The following is a 24,905-nucleotide window of genomic DNA, read 5'->3' as shown; positions in this document are numbered from 1 at the left end:
TTTACAAACATCCTCCAAAATGTGAAAAATGTTCCACAAAAGTCTGATTTATCTATTAATAATAATAATAATAATAATAATAATACCCGCTGTGGGAGAATGAGAGAGAGAAAGAGGAAAGAAAGAGTAATGCACAATGTTCCTGATTCAGTCAGGACGGGACCTCATTAACAAAAACACAATAAAGATTCAAACATACAGCATCTTGCATGTTATTTCACCGTCTCTTTTTTTAACAATCAAAATCATTGACCTTTTTTTTTAAATGTAAAGCAATTTTAATATATAGATTTATATATAAAGCACTCCATTTTTCATTTAAAGTCCATTATTTGGTTATTATGTAACTGCTACGGATTTAGAAACAAAAGGTTTTTTTCTCTTCTTCTGAAATCCATAACTTTCAGTGCTTAGAATTGTTTCTTTTAAATCATCCTTTTTTTTTTTTTTTACTCGTCATAAAAATGTACATTAAATGGCGTGGAGTTGGTACTCTGGAACCCTGGCCTTCCTGAGACAAGATCCACTTTTTCGTGTGTGTGCAAGATAGTGAGCAATTATGTCTTTTTTTTCTTTTCTTTTTTTTATATAAAGGAAAAATATATATAATCAACATAAAACATACAGGCTTCAGATAGTCCATGAAATCAACATTAACACAGAACAAAAGAAGGTTAAACAGAACGAGACAACACTGTTCAATCCCAGAGCTCTGAAAGTAGCACAAGAAATCTTCATTCTTTGAAGTGTTGTGTTTCTTAAAAATGGAAGCATTTGTCCTTTTTTTTTTTTTTTTATCTTTTCCCAACATTCCCAACATTCCCAACATTCCCATGGTTTTATTCCTTTGTGTTGCTGATTTTTTTTTTTTTTTTTTTTTGAACTCCAGAAAAAAACCCAAAAGTGTTTGTAAACCGTCAGTGGCCTTGTAGGAAAAAAAAAAAAAATGACAACATGAGTGAAATTGAACAAAAACAGAACGAAAGCTAACAAACCAAAAAGGTAGGCACCTCTGTAGTGAGCCCTAGAAGCCAAGGCTCAGTCTGATGTCTTGTCCTTCACTCTCTCCGTTGCTCAGATTTGGGAGAGCTGAAGTCCCCTCTACCCCAAATCTATGGCCACAGGTCTGCAAAATACTTTTTTTGCTGCATTTTTTTTTTATACATAAGTGATTTTTTTTCAGTTTTCTCGTTTTTTTTTTTTTTTTTCAGGTTTATAGTCCGAAAAAATGGTGCAATACTCAATTATGATCCATACTTTCTTGGATTATTCCACAATGAAAGCCACTAAGGTAGATAAACATTACATTTTTAAAAACACACTTATTTTAGTCCTTGAGTAAACATTTACACGTGAACTGTCCCCGTCTCCCCTCAGTACTTGTATCATTGTTGTTCGTTTAGCTGGATGAGGGGTGAGGCCGACACTCAGTGCAACGCTAGAGGCTAGTAACAATTAACATCAGTATATATTTCTGACAAGCAAAAAAAAAAAAAAAAAAAATTATACTGAATTGAAAAGAAACACAAGGCGGAAATTTCCTCCGCTGTAATCACGAGCTCTCACGCGTACGTATACGTTCACCTCGCACACTAAACATTCATCCGTACAACATACAGTACAAGCAGCCTTGTGCAAACACTCAAATACAACAGATGTAAAAATTTGCCTTTATAATCGCTCTTTGTTTTCAACAACACTCGTATTTCAAATTTAATTCACTCTGAACCGATGCTATCAAAAATCTCTGAAGTGTATGAATGAGACAAAAAACCACTACAAAAAAGTGTTCACATTACATTATTGGCGCTTCTTTTGATTCAAGTATTTGTTTTTCATTATTTTGTATTACTCTGATATGTTTATGATCTTGTCTTCTGGGAAATATAATGTGGAGGAGGATACACAGGGGTAAGGGCCAAAGCCGGGGCGGGGTTAGGGTTGGGGGGGGCTTAGGCTAAGTGGAAAACAGAGAGATCTAGCCATATACACACCCATTATGTACTCTTGGTTGTATACTGTATATGAACTAGCATGTGCATATTCAACCCAGGCCTTTGTTTGTTTTTAAAGAGCGATTTGCTAATTCAACTCTTCTCGGGGCCCCTGCCCCCAGACCCTCGTCTGATCCATGATTGAGAAGCATATTCTGCTCGAGCTCCAGTTGCCTTTTAGTCTGTGTGACTTTAAAAAAAAAGGGAGCGCATCTGATTTCCAACACTTAGACAGGTAGATAAGAGTGCAGGCGAGGGGGTGTGGGAGTGGGGCGGGGCTCTCAGTGCTGGTGCTGCGCCGAAAAAAAACATTAAAAAATCCAGGGCACATCTGAGACTCGACCTCCGTCCCAGTAACCCGCTCTGTTCGACGACCCACATCCGACGCCAGTTGCTTGATTCAAGTCCAGTGTGGAGTAAATGCAGGTTTATCAGGAACACAACAGACAGACGACACAGGCAATAGTGATTGTTTCGTTGAATGATGGGGAGTCTGAGGCGACTCTGGAAGAGGGCAAATCCCATTAAGTTTTAAGACTTGGTACCGAACTTGAGGTGTGTCCCCTATTTCTGCTGATAACGTCGGGTCCCTGCTCCGACCCCCTTGCCCCCCAGAAGCCAGATGAGCAGAAATGACCTGTTATATATATAAATGCTGGCGCGACCTTCAGGTTGGAGGTTCAAAATGAACCGCCTGGATACAGCTTCCCCACATGTGGCCCAGATAGCGAGCCCAGACGGGGCGAGAAGGCGGCAAACAAACAGAACATCTCAGCCTCGGAGTGCACTGCTCAAACAGACTCGTTTTTTTTGTAGTTTTCTAGTTTTTGCGTTGATGATAAAGAAAAAGATGTTTTTGGTTTTTAAAGAGATGTACCCGATGTGACCCATAAACAGTGCACAGACACATACAGGGACCACCCCCCCTCCCATCCTCCTCATCATCATCATCCTCCTCCAGCAGCCACTACATTTCCAGTCCACTGTTGGTGACCGACCAGCACCATTCATCTGTCCTGCCCTTCTACTCCTCAAGCCTCCTACAGCTGGAGCTTGTGGTCGTACGCCCCTCCTGCAGCAATAACAGAAAGTCTCATCACGCTAAAGATAAATTAGGATATGGCAAGGTGGAAGTTTGCAGATAAGTTGGCACAAGACTGAAGACTCTGTTTTTGCCAACAACTAGTTGCCTCCAGCAGGTCATTTAGTGTCATCTAGTAGCTCTGTACCACACAGTGGGAGACTAAACCCTTTATTTGATCCAGGGGAGGTTGTCAAGGGAAGCTGCCTGGTAGTAAAGGTTGAGAGATTGAAGTGATTGGCAGATGTAAGAGGGGGGGGGAGGGGATGGCTGTGATTTTCTAGATGGCTGTGAACGAACACCTCCTTGTCTTTGCATAGAAATGGAAGGCTGTTATCAGTTGAGGTGGTTCTAAGTGTAACTGAGTGCTCCCAGAGTTAAACATAAAGCACCAGTGTGAGTGAGGCCCATCAACACTAAAAGGATGCGTGTTATGAGACGACATAGATGTGGAGGCGGCCCCAGGATGGACAGAGGAAGTTGGCTCACTATCCTGGAGGAACCTTTTTGACTTGACTACACAACCTTTTCCCCCAATTGATTTGACTCTTCAAAAACCCGACGTAAAGAACTCCACCCCACCGACCTTGTTCTACTGAGATCTTGCAGTGTGTGTTTCGCGTGGCCTTTGCTGCACGGCTGAGGCGTACCCTCTCCGCTACACACCGCTTTGTGCCTTTCGGAGGCAGTGGGGAGGGGGGGCAGGAGAGAAGCTGAACACTGCATAAAGACCAATATTTTGAAAAAAGCCATGAAATCATCATAAAAACAATCATTATCTATATCATCAATGATAAACAGCAACAATATCAGCAAACTTCATGACAAACAATCAAATAAAAAAAATGCACACTGGCAAATTCCAAAAACAAAAAACACATCAAACGCCTCCGTGTCTGGCTAAAGTGATTCCTTGCAGGAGAGAGACACAAAGAGAAGAGTGGAGGTTTGCTGAGGACAGACTCTGGCGCAGCAGTAGTAGTAGATTTAATACAGGTGGGCCAGTTCTGAAAGAGCTGCTCTTGGCCTGGAGGCCAGGGGGGAGGAAGAGGAGGGAAGCCAGTCTGTAGGGATCCGCAGGGAGGCGGCGAGAGAGCGAGCGAGAGAGAGGGGAAGAGGGGAGGGCGGGGTGAGGGCTGCTGCAGAGCACTGCACTCTGCAGCAGGCAGGCACTCAGTGGCCACACTATCACACAGGTTGGCAGGGCCTCCAAATAGAAAGAAAAAGGACGAAGAAAGATGGCGATCCTCCCTGCTGGATCCAGTAGAACATAAAACACGTCGAGTGTTTTCCAGACACCAAAAAGGCTAAAGATTTCAAAGTATGCAATGTAACAGTGATATTTACTTTGATAAAAAGAGGGCGAGTGCTTCGGGGTCTTTCCCTGCGCGCACCCATCGTCAGTTCTTTCTTTGTATTTCCCTTCACTTTGCTACCATGTTTGATATCCTTCCTGGTCCCACCGACGACTTGAGGGAAGAAGGATTGAAAAAAAAAAAAAAAATCTTCACATCCAAGTTAAAAAATAAGTATATAGAGAAGCCACTAAGCAGATTGCTTTTTTGTCTTTTTCAGTTTTTATTTGCCAGTGTTGCTTCTCCTTTTCTTCTATTCGTTGGCATTAAGGGTATAAGGAGCTGCGACGCTCTTGCTAAGTGCTATGATAGACCAACTATTCACAAATCTTTGCTTCAAACTTTCCTACCAAATTTGGGCAAAAAAAACTGGTCTTTTGGGTAAAAAAACAAAAAACTGTGTCCTCTCATTTTGGTTTGATGCCTTCACCCCCAAGCACACACATCTACACACACATACACAGAAATACTCACACACTCACACCCGTCCCTCCGTCTCCCCCCGAAAAAACCCATCACCGGCATGAGTGTGGAGAGGCTGGCTGAAGAAGTGCTTTGTGTACGTCCTTGTATCTCGGACAGAAGGTGGTTGAAGACCAGCTCGCTCCTCTCCTGAGCTCACACACTCTCGAGGGGGAGATGAAGGGTAGTAGTGGCAGTTTTAGGGGGGGTGGGACCGATAGCGTTTCCTTACAGTCTCCTCTCTTTCTGCGAGAGGCCGTGGTAGGGTGCTTGGACGGTAGAGTCTGTGGCTTATATTGCACGTCACTTGAAATGGTGGGAAACACACACACACCAGTCGGGGAACATTTAACTTGAGGTTTTCCACAACATCAGTGAGAGGGTCCGAAACTGAGAGACCAAACTGCGAGTTTGCCCGCAGACGAGTTGAGGTGCATTGAAGTGTTTGTCTTTACAGTTCCTTAGTAATAGCAGTGGTTCATTTTGTCGTCCATAACTGTACATGCGACGACCCCCAAATCTCTCTCCACCCCCCACCCCCACCAGATTGACAGACACATTTGAATAATATTTCTTTTGTTTGCAATGGTTTTAAGAAGAAGAAGAAAAAAAACTACAAAAATAAATGGCTTGAACACGGCGAACAGAGTTGCATCATTCCCTTTGAGCGTCGTGTGTGGGGGGAACTCAATCTGCTTGCAAAAAGAAAATGCACTGAAGTTGTGAGCTGTGGTTGCTAACGTCGAGCCACAGCAGCATGTACTCTCCACTCAGGTTTCACTGGCTCAGAAATAAGGGTGTGCAAGTGTCCGTATGCTTCTTCACCAAGTACAGAGTGAGTGAGGATAGCAGGGCAGGAAAGAGGTTAAGGCTAATATTAGTGCTGAGAGAAACAAAATGTTGAGTCTGGACCAGCTGAAAGTTCGACAACCACTCTGATTGAAGGGCTTTTACTTTGGGAATGACGCCTTTTTTTTCGTGGGTCTCTGAGGTGCAGTATGATTGCCTGAACAGGCAAGAGAGAGGGATTACGCAAGTTTAAAGATGGTAGGCTCGTCGTGTGTCAGTTTGAACTAAAGTACGTTTCACACGGCGAGTTCCCCAAAAAGTTTGTAAAAAGTTTCTCTTTCTTCGTTGAAGGAAAAACTTCCTGTGTCTCCAAAAAGTAAAAGCTGAACACTGTGACTAAAATCTCTCACTGAGATTCACAAAAAGAACTGCAACTGAAATGTCATTAAAAACAAAAAGGAGTCGAGGAGGTTGGCGAGGGTGAGCAGCGAGGATGTGGCCTCGCCCTCCTCTCGTCTCTCCTTTTCACCGTTACAGCCACACTGATTATCTCCACAATGATTTGCAAAGGTTTTTGCTCCTGTTGGTGTTTTGTTCCTCCCGGGCTCTTCCGTCCTACATGGACTCCCCGCTCAGCAGGTCCCCAGGCAGCAGCGTATTGATTGGGGTGGGACTCCCCATGACCCGTCCCTCCTCTCCGCTCGGGGGTCCCCACAGGCTGGAATACTGCGGCACGCCACCCCACAGCAACTCTCCGCCCGCCTTTCCTCCGCCTGTTCCCAGGCCGCCGCCGTTACCGCCGCCGCCGTTGTTGTTGTTCCAGTGGGGTGAGTGACCGATGGGATGGGAGGATCCGGACCCACCCATCCTTGACTGATTGCCGCCCGGAGAGGCTTGCCAGCTGGTCGTTCCGCCAAGTGACTGGCCCTGTGCAAAGAAGCGGTTCACTTCCTCTTCCCCGGCGAACTCTGCCAGGATGGTGGTGTTCCCGAGCACACACCTGGAGGTGAGAGGAATAACATAACAACAAGCGCAACGGTTAAAGGGAAAATTGACAGATTTTTCAACCGTATCTCTATCTGAGTTAGGGATGTAGTGCGAGAAATGGCTGCCAATGTCCTCTGTGCCTCTGGGGCGCCGTTTACAAAATCTGTTGTTCCTCCTGCATCCGGAGACGTCGTTGGAGGAAAGGAAGAACTACAGAGTGCTACTTCAGCTTTGGTAGCTTCAAAAACGTCCTTGTTATATGTGGATGTAAATGGGTTCTATGGGTACCCACGAGTCTCCCCTTTACGGACATGCCCACTTTATGATAATCACATGCAGTTTGGGGCAAATATTAATATTTTGCTTGCAGTATAAATGTGTTATTATCACCTATTCTAAAATGGTTTCTGCATATTGAGGTCGCTAAACAGTCACTGTATAAAATGACCTGTGGTGACCTCTAGGAGAATCATCCAATCGCCGGAAAATGCAATTCTTGCAGAAATCTCCAAATGTCAAAAGTTTTTGATACCAAATCACAGCATGACTTCTTCTATGGTGTTCCTCAAGGTCTTGGAGTCTTAATGTGGTATTTTGGAGGGATTATTGATAATTTTTTTTATCAATACTTGAGTGGAAAAAGATGGTTAAAAGACTTACATGTGCAGGGACTTCTGAGCCTTGGCAGCTTCATCCTTGGAGCTGTAGCGCACCACAGCATTGCCCTGCGTCAAGTTGAGGTGGAATGTGATGAGGGGGCCGTGTTGCATGCACAGTGTACGCAGAGTCGAACCGTCAATCTGGGACACAAACAAGCACACACACAGAGAGAGAGAGAGAGAGAGAGAGAGAGTGAGAGAGTGAGAGAGAGAGAGAGAGAGAGAGAGTGAGGAAGATGCAGTTCATTCTCTGTGAGGCCTAAATGCTTAAAGGGCTAAGAGGGAGCAGCTGATTGTAAACTGGTACCTGTGGAGTGAGGTTCCTCAGAACCAGCCAGCTGCTGGTCCTGGTGGAGCTGTCTGTACTCCACGTGGTACCTGCTGTGTAGAAGAGAGAGACAAAATCAGTTACCAACACTGTATGGGTGGTGTCGACATCCACCCAGTGTCAGTTGACACCTGTTCAACCACAACAAGATCTTCTGAAGTCGAAGTCACAACTGGCCCACGGTTGTTCACCACATGACAGTGCAGCTCACGCTCCGAGTACACTCATACTGCAAACTGTACAACCCCATACACACTAACACACTATGGCTCACATTTCACGACAGAGAGAAATGTCTTGAGCTTTGTGTCTTAACTTTGCAGTAAGTCTCATTTAAAGTGGCAGAAGTCAGTATATTTTTGGCATCATTGGACAAAAATCTCATAATAACCTTTCAGCATATTGTAATTGGAGAACATTGGAGGAGAGAAATAGGCATTAACGTAACAGAATATTGATTCATATTTGATCAGCGCTGCCTAGATTGACCGTTTGGTCGGAGTTCGCGAGTGATTGACAGCCGGCTCTCATAGACAGCAGCTGGACAGCAGACCTCAGATCAGCTCTTACTGCTTGTTTTCCTCCGGTCTGTGAAATCTTGCAGATGCCGTTAGGAGCACCAGAGGACACATTATTTTTTTACGGTTACCCGTTTCATGTACTACTGTCAGGATATAGCGACCGTTTTACAAAAATAACTTTTTTTAAAAATCGTATTTGCTCCAATCTCGCCTACTTCAGCTTTAATTTCAGTTTTTTCATGCCCAATATTTTCACATAAAGGACAAGAACATTAGCTTACATGTCACATGTCTACACGTCTTTGCTGCCAACAGAATTGCAAGAATGTTTAATCTGTTCATTCACTAACAATAAAACCAATACACCTGTTTAACTGTCTTGTGTAATCAAGTAATTATTGGAAGTAACATTTTGGTTATTACATTACATCCGAGGGTTTGAGGATATTTCCTGTTATAATAAGCGATCGTGGGAGAAATTCTTCAAACAGGCCACGTTATTTCTGGTCCTCGGCCACTTTAAATAATAACTTGACTTAATCGTTCACATATCAATATATTCTATGCAAGAAATTCTTTTCCACATGATCATACATGTAAAAATGAGTTCAACTGGGCTTTTGACACAAAAGACAATGGCTTCATCTGCTTGATTACTTTTGCTAACTTCTTCATCTGCACAAAAATGTTTGTGAAAGTTATGTGAAATGGTTGAAAAGGCACAGCTTTAACTGATAATGGAGCAGAGTTAGATTCTACTATTAACCCTGTAATGTTTGCCGACATGTCTTGTACAGATAAGTTTCATTGTCAGATCAGTCCTGTCACTTTTGCAGAAGGAAGCGTAAAAAACTTTTCTGCCTGGCTTATACTGTATAGATATAGTTCCCTCTCGGACTACCTGAGGTGTAAGAGCTGCTCCAGCCTTGGGCCAGACCCAGGGAGTTGCCCCCCCAGGTTGAGGAAGGCTTGGGGTTGCTGAGGCCGGGTGGGGGTCGGGACGGGGCCACGTTGCTGCTCCGGGGGCCCTGAGGGACCTTCCACAGCTCGTGGGACAGAGAGGCCTGGCTGTGAGAAACGGGGCCTGAAGACCAAGTAGATTTCATCTCTGACAGTTTACCTGTTTGGGAAAAAAGAGTGAGAGTGAAATTTTGGCCTGCAGAATCAGAGGAGGGAGGCTGCAGAGCAAAATGATACTTAAAAGTTCTTTCACATTTGTGCAAAGGAGAGCGCTTCCACTGCCAGACACAAGGAGGAAGGAGATACACTAGATACACTAACACCACGGGGGAAATATGCACTGCATGAGAGGCAAAGATGACAGGGAGAGAGCTCATGGTAGCTTTAATGGACTGGAGAGACATGGTTCAGGCTCTGCTTGTTACAGTAACAGGAGGGAGAGGATCATGTTGATTTGCAGTGATTCAGCCACTGCAATGTGTGGGGGGGGGGGGGGAGAAGGTTACGGATGAACCATGTACCTGCATCGTCCGCCTCTGGGGACGACAGACTGAACGAGCTACTGTAGGCACTGACTGGCCAATCGCTGGAGGGAGGCAGAGCCTCGCTCTGAGATGAAGTGGGAGAGGAGCCTAAGGCGATGCCGTCAACACAAAACAAATAACAAATAGACAAACACAAAGAAATAAGGAAAAAATAGCAGAAAGAGAAAAATGGGAGTAAAAGGAACAAATGCACAAGAAATGATGACAGTAAGCTCGTAAAGAAGAGTAAACTGGTAAATGACAATGATTATAGAAACAGTTAAAAGTAGGAAAATGAAGAACAGAAAGAGTAAGAAGCAGCTGCATGATACACGGAGACACGGCTTCTTCTACTACACAAAAACGTCTCACTAAGTGTCTCACAAAGACATGTTTTCAGCCCTTTGCTTGAAAACTCTGCTTCAGCCCTGCTCTCACCTCCACTCCTGTCCCGCAGCAGGTAGCGGTTGACATCTTGGATGTTGGTGTTGATGGTGGGCCCGCTGGGGACGCTGCCGGGGGTCACGTTAGGGTCGGTCTCCGGGTCGATATTCTGGAGACCCTTCCAGGGCACACCGGGGCAGAACTCTGAAAATCAAAAATGTTTGCAAATGTCAATAATAGTGTCATTCACATAGTCCACAAAGCTCTACACTAAGAGCAGAACTATATTAATGCATAACTACATGAAACAAACACCTGGCTCCAAAACAACAAACCATCAACAGAGAGAGCTTCAAGGTTTCCTCACCTGGTGGCCAGTTGATATTGGTCCCATTGGCCATCTTGTCATTGCTGCTCTTGCCCTGCCCCCAGCTGTCTGGGGGGTTCAGGGGGCTGGTTGGAGACTCTGAGCTGGACATCAGGTTGTAGGGGCTGTAGGAGTCCTCCATCTGAGGGGGCTTACCAGGGGGGCCCAGGTTGGAACCTGAGAGAAGTGGATATTAAAGTAAAAAGTAAACCATGAATCTGGTCATTTACATGACCCATCCCGCATCGGTCCCTTGTTATTGTTAATTAAGGTTATATGATAGGTCATCATAAATATAAACTTTGCATCAGTTGGGAACTTCTCATTTTAGATTACCCAGGATGCTCTCTGTTTCCTCACCATGCTTGCCCAGGTTGGGCTCCAGAGGAGAGGAGCTTCCAGAGAGGCTTTCGATGGAGTTGGGATGCGTCCACTGCGACAGGCGCGATTGAGGCTGGGGGGGTTCCTTCATAGACATACCTCCCACCTCCATGCAGTTTACATTCATGTTTGGATTCAGGCCAGCTGAGGAGACAGAGAGCGGTTACTTACACGAGCCCGCGACGGTTTAGCGCCGCGTTACTTAAGAGAAGTAGCACTCACAGAGAGAGTAGGAGCTGTAGGTGTTGGGAGATGACTGCTGCTCTTTGGTCTGCAGGTCAGGGAGGCCTGGAGCCTGGGGGTGACCTGGAAACGAATCCAGGCTGGATTTGCCCCCGCCAGAATGCAGGCCCGAGTGGGAGGGGGGCGGCTGCTGTTGCTGCTGCTTCATCAGCAGGGCCTGGGCCAGCTGACGCTGGTGCTGTTGGATCTGCTGCTGCATGTTATTGATTGTACGTGCAACCTGTGACGACATCACAATGGAGACATATTTATGATCTACAATGTGCAAGTGTTACATATATATAATAATGATATAATAAACTTTATTTGTATAGCACTTTTCTTACAAATAAAAAATACAATAAAACAATAATAATTAAATACAATAAAATACAAATAAAATGCAATAAAATATAATATTGATAAATAAATTGCAATGAAATCAAATTATAAAAAAAAAAAAAAAGGAAATATAAAAACTGAAATAAAAATAGGCCAGGACTTTTTTTGCATCACAATCAGCTTTCTTTAGGTAAAATAATTATAACTCAGTAAATTTAGGATATTTTTTAGTGATCAGAATGAGTAATAAGAGTGTAGGAAAGAAGAGAAAAGTTAAGGTTAAGAGGGAAACTTACTTGCTGCTCTTGTTGTCGAATGGGGCCGGAAACGTTGCGTTGCGCCTGCAACATCTGCTGCTGAATTTGTAAACGCTGGTATGCCTGTGTGTCAAGTGTCAGCATGGTTTCAATATCAGAACATGTCATTGTGTCTATATATCCAGTTTTATTTACAGTCCAATTAAAAATGCTCATCATGCATTTGGTCTTTGCAGATATTTGCAGAGTGCGCTCTTCTGCGTCTGCAGGCAATTACATCTAATGTATGTAATGAAAGTGAAAGCAGATGAGGCTAAATGTGACTCACCAGTTGCAGCTGGTAAAGTTGATTCAGGAGGGTCATATGTTGAGGGTTTATTGGTGAGGTTAAAAGTGCAGGATTCAGACCAATGTTTTTTGCTGCAAACTGTAAGAGCTGTGCTTGAACCTGCGGACAAAATATCAACACATTAAAAACACAACTAAAATGTAAAAACAGAGCATCAGTGGTGCATATACGCTAACATGAAGTCCCACATCAGCTTGTAGTATTGATGTCTGAATAGCAAAAATAAACTGATACAAAATAAATGAGAAACTCGTAGTGGGGATGTTTTATAAGACTGCGATCTGAATGTTAAATATTTATCATTGCATACATTAAAATGCTTTGCCTAGTAACATGTTTGTGTAGTAAGTGAGAAATGAGGCCATGAGTGTGTGTGGGTGTGTGTGTGTGTGTGTGTGTGTGTGTGTGTCTATACCTGAGGGGAGAGAAACGGAGGCACTTGAGCACGTAGACTAGGCTGAGAGGAACTGAGAGGCGGCACTGGCGGCTGAGGAGGCGGCTGCGGCTGCTGCATGGCCCGGGCTTGTGCTGCTCCACCGCCACCAAACATTCCACTCTGCATCTGCTGGACGGACCGAGAGTCAAGAGAGAGAGACGGTCAGCAGAGTGCCAGAAGGTCCTTAACAAGTCTTGAAATCAATTATCTATATCCGTGGGTTTATAATATCTTAAATATTGTATTTAAAGTTGAAACACCCAAATTTAAATGACATTTCCTACCAGCATTAAAATCCAAAACTATTTCAAGGCTATTTTTTATGTAAATGTATGCATTACCTTATCCATGTAGGGCAAGCGGGGATCTGCCGAGGGGTCTTTGGAAAGAAGCGGAGGCCGGGCGCAGCTCATGGGCTTGTTGATGAGCCCGTTGTTGTAGTCGTGGCCGGAGATCCCCATCCCCCGCTTGTCCAGCTCCGTCTTCTTCTCCAGCAGGGCGCTCATGGCCTGGTCCAGGCTCATGTTGTTGCTCTTCAGAGCCTCCTCTGCTGGATCCCTCTGGAGAACAAAACCACAAAAGCATCAGTAACGCTGCAGAAACAAAGCAACTACATGGTTTACTCTGATTAATAGATTCGGGTTACTCGTCTCGCACATATGCTCAAACTGTGCATTAAATGGCCAATCACATTTAGGCTGCGACAAACGACTGTTTTCATTGCCGATTAATCTGTTGATTATTTTCTCGATTAATAATTTAGTCTATAAATGTGAGAAAATTGTGAAAAATGCAGATCACTATTTAACGGCCCAGGATGACGTCTTCAAATGTCTAGTAGTAAACATTCCCATTTGAGAATTTAGCTATTTTTCCTGACAAAAGTGAGTCAAAAATGACGAATTGATGCTCAAAATAGCTGCCGATTAATTTTCTGTCTATCGACTAATAAGTTAATCAACTAATAGCTGCAGGTTTAATGACCATCATCATTCTCAGAGTGGACTAATTAACATTAATTTAAAGGGGACATATCGTGCTCATTTTCAGGTTCATACTTGTATTTTATGTTTCTATTAGAACATGTTTACATGCTTTAATGTTTAAAAAAAAACTTTATTTTCCTCATACTGTCTGCTTGAATATGCCTGTATTCACCCTCTGTCTGAAACGCTCCATTTTAGTACATTTCAATGGAATTGCAACAGAATTGCGTTGCTAGGCAACAGCTTGGGTCCATGTTTACTTCCTGTCAGCTGATGTCATTCAAATACACTGCAACAGGAAATAAACTGGGACCCATTTAGAATGTTTACGTTTAAAACTGTGAATTGGTCTAAATATTGTATATTTGTGACATCACAAAGGGACAGAGATCCTGACGGATTGTTTCAAAAGCTCAGTTTCTGAATACGGGCTGTGCGTATTTCTCCGTGGATTAAGTGTTTCGATACTTTCACAGTATTTATATAGAACTTAAACCTGCTTTATTATATAAAAGCCATGAAAATGTCACTTTTTACAATATGGGACCTTTAACATGCAACAAATATACACATTTATTTACACCTAAATATTTTAAATTCATGCTGCCTGCCAGATGTTATTTTATTGATGGTCGCTCCCGTAGATGAACGTTTTCTAATCTTGCACATAGACGCTTTACATCATGCTCATTCCCCACATTTAAAGGGCAAATTAATTTTATCAGCAGTTTAGTGTAACTTCAACTCACAGGGAAGCCCATGTCCGTCAGCTGTTTGATGAGACGATTCATGATCCAGGCATCTTCTTGCTTCCCTGGGACTTTTCCCTGGGAGAGCTGAGGACAGAAAAATATCATCACCACACTGACGTAATAATATTTTACTATGAAAATTGTAATTTCTCAAGAACTACTAAGGGACTATTGTGTATGTGATTAGCCCTTAGCTTCATACCTTCGGTGGGCCCTTTTTAGATGCGTTGCCCCAAGAGTTACAGGAGGAGTTGCTCTCCTGGGAGGTGGCGTTGTTCCACATGTCTCCCTCCTCAGCGTCCCACTGACCTCCCGACAGGTTCATCTCCTCACCTCCACCTCCACCTCCCCATCCGTCTTGCATAGGTTTGGGAGCTGGAAAACACGCCACATGAGAGGATATAAACCAAGGACGTATACTTCTATACTACATCTGCCTTATGTGATAACTTTATGATATTAGTTTCAGAATAATTGATCAAAATCAATAACTTATCAGCCTCAAATGTGCTTATTTGGATAATTCTTACACAATTCAATAATTAGAATATATTTTTCTTCACCTCCGCACGTTAATAAAAAAAGCAATATAACTTTGACTATGTTTTCATGTGGTAGATTTAATCCTTTCCAACTGGTTCAAGTTCAAGTTCAGCATCCAGCTCGTTGTCCTCTTGCTAGTAAGCTTTCAGTTGTTATAATATATATTTAGTTTAGTTTATTAAGATCGCCATCATGGGTTTTGTTAACCTGGCAATAATGAGGATCCCCCTAATATTACTCAGTGGATTAATGAGGTAAATTTATGTGCTTCCTTGGAAAAAATAACCTATGCTATAATAGAAAATAATAATTGTGCCATTTTTTGTTTTTTTTCTACATTTAATTAATTAATTAATTAATTAATTAATGAATTTAAGGTTTCTCTCTTACTACCATGGATTATATCATTGTAGTACTTTATTACTTTAAATTTTAACTAACTAATCAAATTATTTTTCAAATTATTTTGATGTTATTTTTTCTGTAACTTTACCTCCCGGGGTGGGAAGAAGGCTGGACCTGTCTCTGTGTGGGAGTGAGAAGCAATGTGTATGTGTGTATATATGTATGTAAATATTAAATGTTAAATGTAAGATATTATTTTTTGTATTATGGCACCGGTGTTATGTTTTGTTATGTTTGGAAAAAAGGAATAAAAATAATTTAAAAAATAAATAAATCCCCATTAGCAACGGAGCGCTATGCGCACTGTTCTGTTTTGTACCATTTGTAATGTCTTTATCTTCTCCATTCGACCATATTCCTGGGCAGCAGTCAAGATTGGACAATATTAAAGCTTGAATCACCGGTCTCGTTGAGTTTAGTGTCAAGAATTGTGCACATCTTCTAATAACAGAAATACCATTTACCATCTTAGCAACTATCTTATTTATGTGTTTTGTCCATGATAATTTACTATCCAAGATAATTCCAAGGAGTTTGGTCTCCTGGACTTACAGTAAGTCAATAGATCATTTATGTGAAGATTCAACTCTGGATTTCGATTTAGAGTTTGGTTTGAACCAAATACAATGCTATTTGTCTTAGAAACATTCACCAATTTATTTTTCCTTAAGGTTCAGACAACTCTTTTCAGAAGGAAGCCTGGGAAAATAACTAAGAACTGGTTGCATAAACTGAAAACGTTGCACATTACTACATAGAAGTAATCTGAGCCAGCCACTAGGGGTCAGTGTGGATTTGAGGGTAACATTTCCAGTGCTGTTGCTTCCCTTGTTATCATATTGATGTCCTCGATTGACTTGATTCATCAGAGGAGAATTATTGAACACGTGGTATCATTATTCCTCAAAGACATACAAGGTTAAGGGTTATTTACCAGGTTTGCAAGATGCAGATGTCATCGTCGGGTTGCCCCTGCCGTAGCTGTCCGGGTCTCCCCGGTCTCCCCAGCCTCCGTGGTTCCCGGTAGTTTTGCCCCAGGCAGACGTCCCGTTGTCGACGCTGACCGGAGCGGGTGCGGATTCCCCCCAAGAGCTCTCTGATTTAGTGTGGGAGCCGGATATCTCTCCCCAACCTGGAGGACACACACGAGGACAAGGGCATGTCAACAAAAATACTTCACAGCACAAATACCAACATCTAACTAAAACATGCTTTGGATACAATTTGGATAGATTTTTCTTATAAGAAGGCAGAACGAGATATTATGAAAACCTAAAATGATTCTATTACAAACTAAAGATATTACATTAAGAGAAACAAATGTTACTGGCGATGTTTTTAAATAGTCACCGTCTGCATTTTCCAGAAATATCAGAAGCACTGAGAAATACAGCTGTCAAAACAAATTAGCTAAATTTTTACATGCCGTTTCACAGTCCGACCACGTGGTGCTTTGTTACTGGTTTTGTTGAATTTACTGGCCAGGCGTTTGTCAAAAAAAAAAAAGTAAATGGCAAAGTATGAAGCGATGTGTCAAGTTTGTGCCGGCTTGTTTTGGTATAATTTTCTGCACAACATGAGAGTTTGTGATGCTCGTACTGTCTTGAATGCAAAATGCTGAGTTTAAAAGATTAAATCATCTTCATTAAATTGCATTTTAATAATTTTAATAAATGTATAGCTTAAATTGCAATGCATATAACTGATAGGCCTTTGTGGATATAAACTGCGCCTTAAAAGGTCCCATATTGTAAAAAGTGAGTTTTTCATGTCTTTTATATTATAAAGCAGGTTTAAGTGCTATATAAATCCTGTTAAACTATCAAAACGCTCAATATACGGAGAAATACACACAGCCTGTATTCAGAAATTGTGTGTTTGAAACAAGCCGTTAGGATTTCTGTCCTTTTGTGACGTCACAAATATACAATATTTAGACCATTACACGGTTTTAAACATAAACATTCTAAATGTGTCCCAGTTTATTTCCTGTTGCAGTGTATGTAAATAACATCAGCTGACAGGAAGTAAACATGGACCCAAACTGTTGCCTAGCAACGCAATTCCGTTGCAATTCCGTTGAAATGTACTAAAACGGAGCGTTTCAGACAAACGGTAAATACAGGTATATTCAGGCAGACAGTACGAGGAAAATAAAGTTTTTTTTTTACATTACAGTATGTAAACATGTTCTAGTAGAAACACAAAATACAAGTATGAACCTGGAAATGAGCACGATATGGGACCTTTAAGTTAAATCTAACTGGATCTTCTGTTTTTGGATTGTGAAGTGTCCACTTGTGCACGAAGGCATAAACCTGGACTTGGCTTTGCAGGACGGTTGACAGAGGGAGAAGATCCCCATTTAAGATTTGGCGCAGCCTGGCTCCTCTTGGCGTGAGAGACACAGCGCTGTCTCCGGGCCTGTGGCAGTGCCAGGCTCAGCTTAGCTCTCTCTCCAGGGAGAGGTCAAGCCCGAAAGGCTGCTCCAAAATTATAATTAACATTCAACCTTCTAGTATGACCGGCTGGGGGACTGTACTATCCTAAACCGGGAACACAGGGGACGAACAAACTTAATAATATTTAATTCTTATTGTGTTATGAATAGTATTGAGGAGTTGACTCTTTGTTTTTATGCTCAACAGCAAAAGGGACCACTATCAGGTTTTTATTGGGGAGCAAATGAATCCAATAAAGTTGGCACTGCAGGGTCAATTGAGGGACAGCAGGGGACGTCAGCCTCGTCTCAGCCTCCTCGGGGCTCGCTCCACCTCCTCCCTTCATCCACTGACAGATGGTCGCTCCCATATAATCACACGCTTCCGACCCCTTCTCAAACTGTTTGTGGTGAATCGCTATTTTCACGAGGCATTTTGTAAACAGCATTCTTGTGCTTCCTTTGGGTACCCATGAGAGGTTGCCAGGGTTACCCACACAGACAACGATGTCCGTTGTTGTGAAATGTGAGGAGCCTCATGGAGGGATGGGGCTGGCGCTGCTTAAATCATTTGGATAGTCGATTAGATGTAAATCCACAGAGGGCAAACTAGGTCAAGATTTTACCTTTAAGTGGATCAAGAGATTGGAGTCTTAGCAGTGCTCCGTGCTAACTACACAACCAGCTTTCATGTTTGACACCTTTACTTTGTACAGTGAAAAAGAAAAGAAATCAAATCACCTTTAAAATCTAAATGCTGACAATCTAATTTATCTTTATACTATGAGCCAGGGGTGTAACATATTGTTGTAAAAACAATACGTATCACTTTCCATGGTTCTGATACGATTCAAGGGCGATATTTGGCTCATCTAGAGCGATACGATACGATTCAATGACTTGAAATCGATACAGTAAAAATCCATTCAGTATGACTGTGAAATAAACAGCTGATACTGGACAGTGCAGGTCAGGATGCCTCACAGTTTTTCTTGTAAGGGAATCAGGGATAAATTAATTATGTATATAAACAAGTAAACACAACGATTAATGGCAAATAGTGCTCGAGTTACCTGGGCGTTCGGTTTTAGCAATCCGCGTGGAAAGATCAGTCAAGTTGCTGGCCTTTGCATATTCTGCAAACAGCGAGAGATTTATCAAGGACATCTCCCTTTTTGCAAAAAGCAAAAATGTTTCCACATGCGCTGTCATTCAATGTTCGATATATTTTACATAAAAACAGCATATTCATGGTAAATTCCAGTGTTCGTATTACACCGTAGCTTCTGGGAGAGTCCTGTATTGCAATGGTGGGAAGGTACTGTACACAGTACTGTAAAAACACACAATTCAAATAATTATGATTATTTAAATATTTGCTGTGATTAAAAAATGGAGCTTAGAGCTAGTGTTATGAAGTTAATTAGGTCATAATTATCTCTTTAATATCTATTTTATAATGCTGTGAAAACAACTGGATTTAGTCAAGTTTCTCGCCAAAAACGTAATTTTTACAAGGTTACATTTGAACATATCATGATAACGTTGTAATTTACCTTCGCCCAATAGTCTCTTTTACTGAGCAGAGCGTGAACGCTTCATAATAATAACTCAATGGCACCTCCGTTAATGTTAGTAGCTCCGTTATTTAACCAAGCAGGACTGTGCTTCCCACCGGCTGCTAACAGGTAACGTTACTAACTCTCCTAACTCTCCTCCTGATGATTACAACACAGATTTCGCAAACAAACTGAAACATGATACGGCGTGCGTAGGCGTCATTGGGCATGCGTAACTGTCAGAAAGCATCAATAGGAGGAATCGATAGTCACGGAGGCGCGAGATGTCAAGAAATCAGACAACTGGGAACTATTTATTGTATTTAATCGCTTAAATACAAGGTGCAAATTCTTAATATCAATACAACCGATTATTTACCTTGCAAATCGATTTTAGATCGATATACGTCCCCCGTGAAGGACAATTTGCCGAGTACCTATCGATGTAGTTGGATCGTAGGAATATAAATGGATGTAGTAGATGAATCGTTACACCCGTACTATGAGCGATTGAATCTGACCAACAGCTCATCAGGGAAAGTGTGGGCTAAGTGGCACTATTGCAAAATCAGAATATGATGATGTCTTACCTTGATCCCTTATCAGGGGGGCCCTGTTGTGAGATGGCCCAGACTGGTGTTGGACAACAGGATCCATGGGCCCGCTGGTGGGGCCTGGGTTTTGGGAGTTTTGGGTGTGGTTCTGTAAAGGTGCAGGCGGCCCGTGATAGGGGTGATTGTGAGAATGGGGATGGTTGTTGTTGTTGTTGTTGGGGCCTGGGGGGTTATTGCCTCCAGTGGTAACTTTAGCCTGGGACTTTCCTGGATTGTTCCTGTCCCACAGGTTGACTGCCTTGCTGTAGGTACCAGGGTCACCCCAAGCTGAGGTGCCATCGTCTATCTCCATTTTACGTCGGATTGAAGGCGGGGAGGGCTCTTCCCAGCCTGTAGCCTCGGCCGAGGACTCCTTCTTACCACCGGCCCAGTTTCCACCCTGCTTCACTGTGCCTGAGCCGGCCCAAGAGCCCATATTCCCTCCCTCACTGCTACCACTGGGCCCATCCTGAGGCTTGCCCCCCCAACCTTGGGGAGGGCCACTGGGACGCTGGCAAACTTGCTGCTCTCGCTGCTCTCGTTGCTCTCGTTGCTCTCGCTGCTCTCGCTGCTCTCGCTGCTCTCGCTGCTCTCGCTGCTCTCGCTGCTCTCGTTGCTCTCGTTGCTCTCGCTCTCCCCAGCCCCCATTTCCTCCAGATGCAGGCATCCCCGGTCTTGAAGAAGACATTCCCCAGCCTCGTTGGTTTTCCTTCCAGCCTCCTGCTTCTCCCTCCCACCCCGGGTTTGTGGGACTCTTTTTGCTCTCCTCTGGTTCTCTCCAGTCCCCGGCATTATTGCTACCTCCACTATTGCTCCAGCTGTGAGATGCTTTGGGTTGCTCTCCCCAGCTCTGGGATGTTGCCTGTTTGCGAGAATCATCCCAACCAGATGACTTCTCCTCTCCCCAGGATTGACCCCCATTCTTGGGTATACTAGGGAGGGGGGCTCCTGGTGGAGCATTCCCCCAGCCACCAGGGCCACCTGGGGACTTGTTGGTTGGCTCTCCCCAACCAGAGCTAGGCTGGTTGTTAGCAGCTATGCTTCCACCCCAACCTGAAGCTCCCTGAGAACCAGGCACATCATTTTTGCTCCCAGGATCAGTCCTCTGAGAGGGGCCCATGTTAGTGTTGGAGGGCCCCTGGGCATCGCTTGGAGTGGTTGGGCCGGAGCCCCATGATTCAGCGGCGGCTGCCTCACTCTTGCGTTTAGCCTTGTCCATGTCCCAGGTGGTGTGCTGGCGAACAGGGGTCTGTCCCCAGCCCGTGTTACACAACACCCTGGGGTCCATATCCTGGGCAGGCACCAGAGGAGCTGGATTATCTCTGGATGAGGGGTCTCTTTGCTGGGGATGTCCTTCCATGCCGTCACTGCTGCCTTCACTTGCAGCCGTTGTGCTCACAGCTCTGCCCCAAGGACTAGCCTGTGGCTCCTGGGGAGGAGAGCTGGGGGTATCCCAGCCTTTCTGGGCCTCCTCAGTGCGTTGCTTCCCCCAGTTTCCACCGGACTGTTCACCCCAGCCTCCAGAGTTTCCTGCTCCACCCCCTCCATGGCCCCAGCCAGAGTCCCAGCCAGGTGCCTCTTTAGATGAAGGTGCCTTTGAGTCGCCACTGTTACCCCATACTGAGCTACCATCTTCTCCATTGACCTGTGGGCCCCCTGGGGTCGTCTGGCCCATGGAACCCAAGCCTACAGGTGCACCACCCCAATTAGGCAAGTTGCGGATGGGGCTGGGGGGTTCCTGCTTATTAGCGTGATTTGGTCCATCAGTTTTAAGGTTCTGAGGTTCTGAACTGAAAGACACATTCGTGGACGGGGAGGGGTGTGGCTCTGACGCGTCAGAGGCCATCATGCTACCCCAGGCGCTGCCGATCCCCGTCGAGTTGCTGTTAGTGTTGGCTCCGGTACAGGTGCTGGTCTGGGCTGGTGGGGGGCCAGGCGGATTACAGAGGTTGGGTGTAGGTTGAGGAGGTGAAATGGTGTTGGCTCCCCCTGAGCTGCCTCCCCCTGTGCCACCCCCATCGTGCCCTAACATGGGCCAGGCAGACGGGTTGGCATTAGGGTTTAGGTTCAAGTTATAGTTGGTGGTGGAGGATGATGAAGAAGACCCCCAGCCCCTGCTGCCGACTCCCCCCACAGGGCTGTCGTTCTTCCCTTCACTCCCCACTGAGGACTGAGGGGGGCAATGGGAGGGTCCAGGCCCAGAGCCCCAGCTGCGATTGGCTGCAACCTGGCTAGAGAGCATGCTGGTTCCAGTATGATTGGCAGGGCTGGGCCCACTGTTGGCCTTGCTGCTAAGGTGGTTGGCAGAGAAGTGGCCTGTCTGGCTATTGGCCCCCGTGGCCATATTCACTGTACTACAACTACTACTACTACTACTACTAGTACTACTGCTGCTGCTGCTGCTGCTGCTGGTCAGGCGACCAGGGTCAGTGTCCAAAGGGCATCCTCCTGGAGGGGCCTGGCTCTGGCTGAGGGTAATAGATGGCCAAGCCTCTGTGTCCTTCTGGTCAATGATCAGTTGATCCCAGCCACTGAGATTGGTGGAAGATGCAGCACTTGTGGCACTCCTGTTGGCTGGCAGGTGTCCCCAGAGGGGATTATCATACTGGGCTCCCGGGCCACTCTGTGGGGGCAGTTCTGGACGGGAGGAAAGAAAAAAAGAGCAGACATGAGCAAGAGGATGAAAGAAGAGAAGTATAAGTTATGTACAGTACGTCATCACACCCACACATGCTTAGTAAGGTTGAAATACCATGGCAACATATAAGGTGTCTACTTATGCTTACATAGACTTCACAAGATGCTTTATTAATGAAAATAAATACCACCCACACTGAATATGCAAAACACAAAGAGAGTGACTAATATGATCGCAGAGGGAGCTTTAATTAGATAATAAATACAACATCTACTGTATGCACTCTATTGAAACACTATCACACAGTTTTCATACATTTGTTTTCAAATATACTATGACTCAAGCCGGGAGTAATGCTCCTCAGTATGACAGTGTTGTACTTCAAAAATAGCTGCCTAATAAAGAAGTCATGGATTGAGCTAAGTCGTGTCTCACATGCTTGATTGTCTTGGTTTTTTTAGTAGTATTCTTGATGCTTTATTGGCAGTTCTCAAAACCAAATATTACTGAAACTCAAAAAGATGGTTTTAAATATTTTTGGTTCATCAGTGTAGTGGGAATTCAAACATCCGTGAAGCTATTTTATTGTCATTGTAGATATTGTCCAACATGTTAATGGGCTTGTGGTAACACTGCTTGTTTAGGGTTTATAAAAATACTTTACCAAATCAAAACGTAACAACAAAAAACAGATTTCACTGTGGTTGCATGCACCACTAATGATGATAATAAAAGTTACCAAATTTAGAGGTTCTATGTCGAGTTAAAATGAACCAAATGGAAAATAGTATGACATGCGAAATCTTCAGACCAGCGCGATCCTGACTGACTTTACTGTCTTTCAGAGGCTCTGGTAGGTTCAGTTTTAGAGCTAGAGTGAAGACACGGACATCATATGAAACTACAAAACCTAAAGAAACCATGGGTACCAACCATGCTTCCATGTCGGGAAGGAGGCTAAATAAGTTTTAGCGAGGAAAAACTGGCATGACCATTTTCAAAGGGGTCCTTTAAAAAAGACAAAAACGGGTCTATTGTGGGTCTCAGAGGGTTAATTAATGCATGTGTTTGTCACATATGATTTAAAAGCCCTAAAAGCTAGGCGCTGTATATTCCCAACAGGTCAGCCCGAGAAGAACTCTCATATTTGGGAACCACATTAGAGGATGTTATCAATAGCAGCCGAGCCATCCTTAACTTCTGACCTCCTGTTATGACCTCGACTTGACACGAAGCACAAATACTCGGCACCAGCCGTAGGCAGCCTGTCTCCTCGCCGACACGTCAGCCTCCATCTGCCTCCATCTGCCTGTATAACTGCTCTGACAACCCAAAGTATTATGCTTTGGCTTTATTTCTCTTAGATCTCCATGGAGTGAGTTGAGCGAGCTCCCTGGAGTTCCAGTGTGTATATAGATCATGTCGGTACAAACTGAGCCCAGTTGCAGATCAGAATTGCTGTACTTATCAACCTGCAGCCAAATCATTTACTGCTGTCCCTTGTGCTGCGGTGGCTTGTTGTTTACATGTGCCGTCACATGCATGCTGCTTAGTTTGTATGCAAAGACTCAACAACAACAACAACATGAGGGAAGTGACAGCATTTGTGCACCACCTCCTGTTTTCCAGCTTACTTTGATGCTTGCAGCTAAAGGAGAGAGAGGAGGCAGTGAGAGAGCAGAAGGGGGGAAAAAGAGGGCACTGTGTTTCTGACACACACACACAGCGCTGTCGTTCTGTAGCGTCACTCCACTGAGAAGTGCAGGACCGCCATTTTCTCAGTCCTGAACTACAGCCAAAAAGGCTCTGAGCTACCGCCTGTATCTCTCCACCATCTCCGCTTCAACAGCACGCACTCGCAATCATAAACGCAAAGCATTAAGAACATAACAGTGCATGCATAATCGCTGCAGCTTTAATGTTTGAAAAGTGCTGATCCACACAGGGAGCAAATACAAGCCACCAAAACAACACAGCAGAGGCAGAGAAGGGAGGCTGAAGAGGAGAGGAGGGGAGATGTGAAACCCAGGAGTGAAATACCTGTGGAGAGGTGCCTCCCAACCATCCTGTACAGAGCTAGGTTTTAAGCGACGCAGCGACCATCCTTGTTTCAATATGTCTGCTCGGCTCGCCAAGCTGAGGCTCATTTTTGAAATGCTGCCAAGAAGTTGCACAGCTCTTGCGCGGCATGAGACAACCCTCCTCCTCCCCCCCTCCCTCCTTCCTCCCTTCCTTCCTCACCCCTCATGCTCTGTCCCTCCCACCAACACTGCTTTGGCTGGGTCTCTCCTCTTCTATCTATTGCCTCCCTCTGGCTTTATTTATATCGTGCTCTATTCCTATCCTGACGGAGGATATTCTCCCTCTCTGGAAAAGCACCGAAAGAAGGCTGGTTGGGGGAGGGGAGGCAGTATTTGGTGGTGGTGGTGGTGGGGGGGCTTGGTTAACAGCTGAACGATAAAGCCTGGAGACTTTCATTATGCACTCACGAGGCATGAGGTAAAACAAAACAAAAGGGGGGACTCTTCTAACCTCCCCCCCGCCCTCAACCTTTCAAAACTGTCACTAAATATTTAGCCAAAACCACTCCA

General features: G+C 44.2%; 1 protein-coding gene across 7 annotated transcripts in view; it reads right to left on the bottom strand.

The window, feature by feature from the left end:
• Nucleotides 1-254: 254 nt before the first annotated feature.
• tnrc6c1 (trinucleotide repeat containing adaptor 6C1) overlaps nt 255-24,905 on the bottom strand; it is a 60,906-nt gene continuing 36,255 nt past the window's right edge. For 2 of the 7 annotated variants that reach the window (XM_074656896.1, XM_074656900.1), the window contains 18 exons: nt 19,674-22,313; nt 18,598-18,660; nt 16,019-16,216; nt 14,339-14,511; nt 14,134-14,220; nt 12,740-12,958; nt 12,378-12,527; nt 11,942-12,061; nt 11,653-11,736; nt 11,015-11,255; nt 10,772-10,936; nt 10,412-10,588; nt 10,099-10,248; nt 9,658-9,768; nt 9,078-9,296; nt 7,635-7,708; nt 7,329-7,468; nt 255-6,681 (listed from right to left, as the gene is read on the bottom strand). In XM_074656896.1, coding sequence (XP_074512997.1) covers nt 6,297-6,681; nt 7,329-7,468; nt 7,635-7,708; nt 9,078-9,296; nt 9,658-9,768; nt 10,099-10,248; nt 10,412-10,588; nt 10,772-10,936; nt 11,015-11,255; nt 11,653-11,736; nt 11,942-12,061; nt 12,378-12,527; nt 12,740-12,958; nt 14,134-14,220; nt 14,339-14,511; nt 16,019-16,216; nt 18,598-18,660; nt 19,674-22,313 — 5,396 coding nt within the window. In that variant the 3' untranslated portion in view covers nt 255-6,296. Of the gene's footprint in view, nt 6,682-7,328; nt 7,469-7,634; nt 7,709-9,077; nt 9,297-9,657; nt 9,769-10,098; nt 10,249-10,411; nt 10,589-10,771; nt 10,937-11,014; nt 11,256-11,652; nt 11,737-11,941; nt 12,062-12,377; nt 12,528-12,739; nt 12,959-14,133; nt 14,221-14,338; nt 14,512-16,018; nt 16,217-18,597; nt 18,661-19,673; nt 22,314-24,354; nt 24,537-24,905 lie in introns of those variants that run through there. The other 5 variants (XM_074656901.1, XM_074656897.1, XM_074656899.1 and 2 more) reach the window with 5 other exon arrangements.

This window comes from Sebastes fasciatus, chromosome 13 (genome assembly GCF_043250625.1).
Source record: "Sebastes fasciatus isolate fSebFas1 chromosome 13, fSebFas1.pri, whole genome shotgun sequence".
NCBI classification, from domain to species: domain Eukaryota; kingdom Metazoa; phylum Chordata; class Actinopteri; order Perciformes; family Sebastidae; genus Sebastes; species Sebastes fasciatus.
This window is presented reverse-complemented; position numbering and strand designations above follow the sequence as displayed.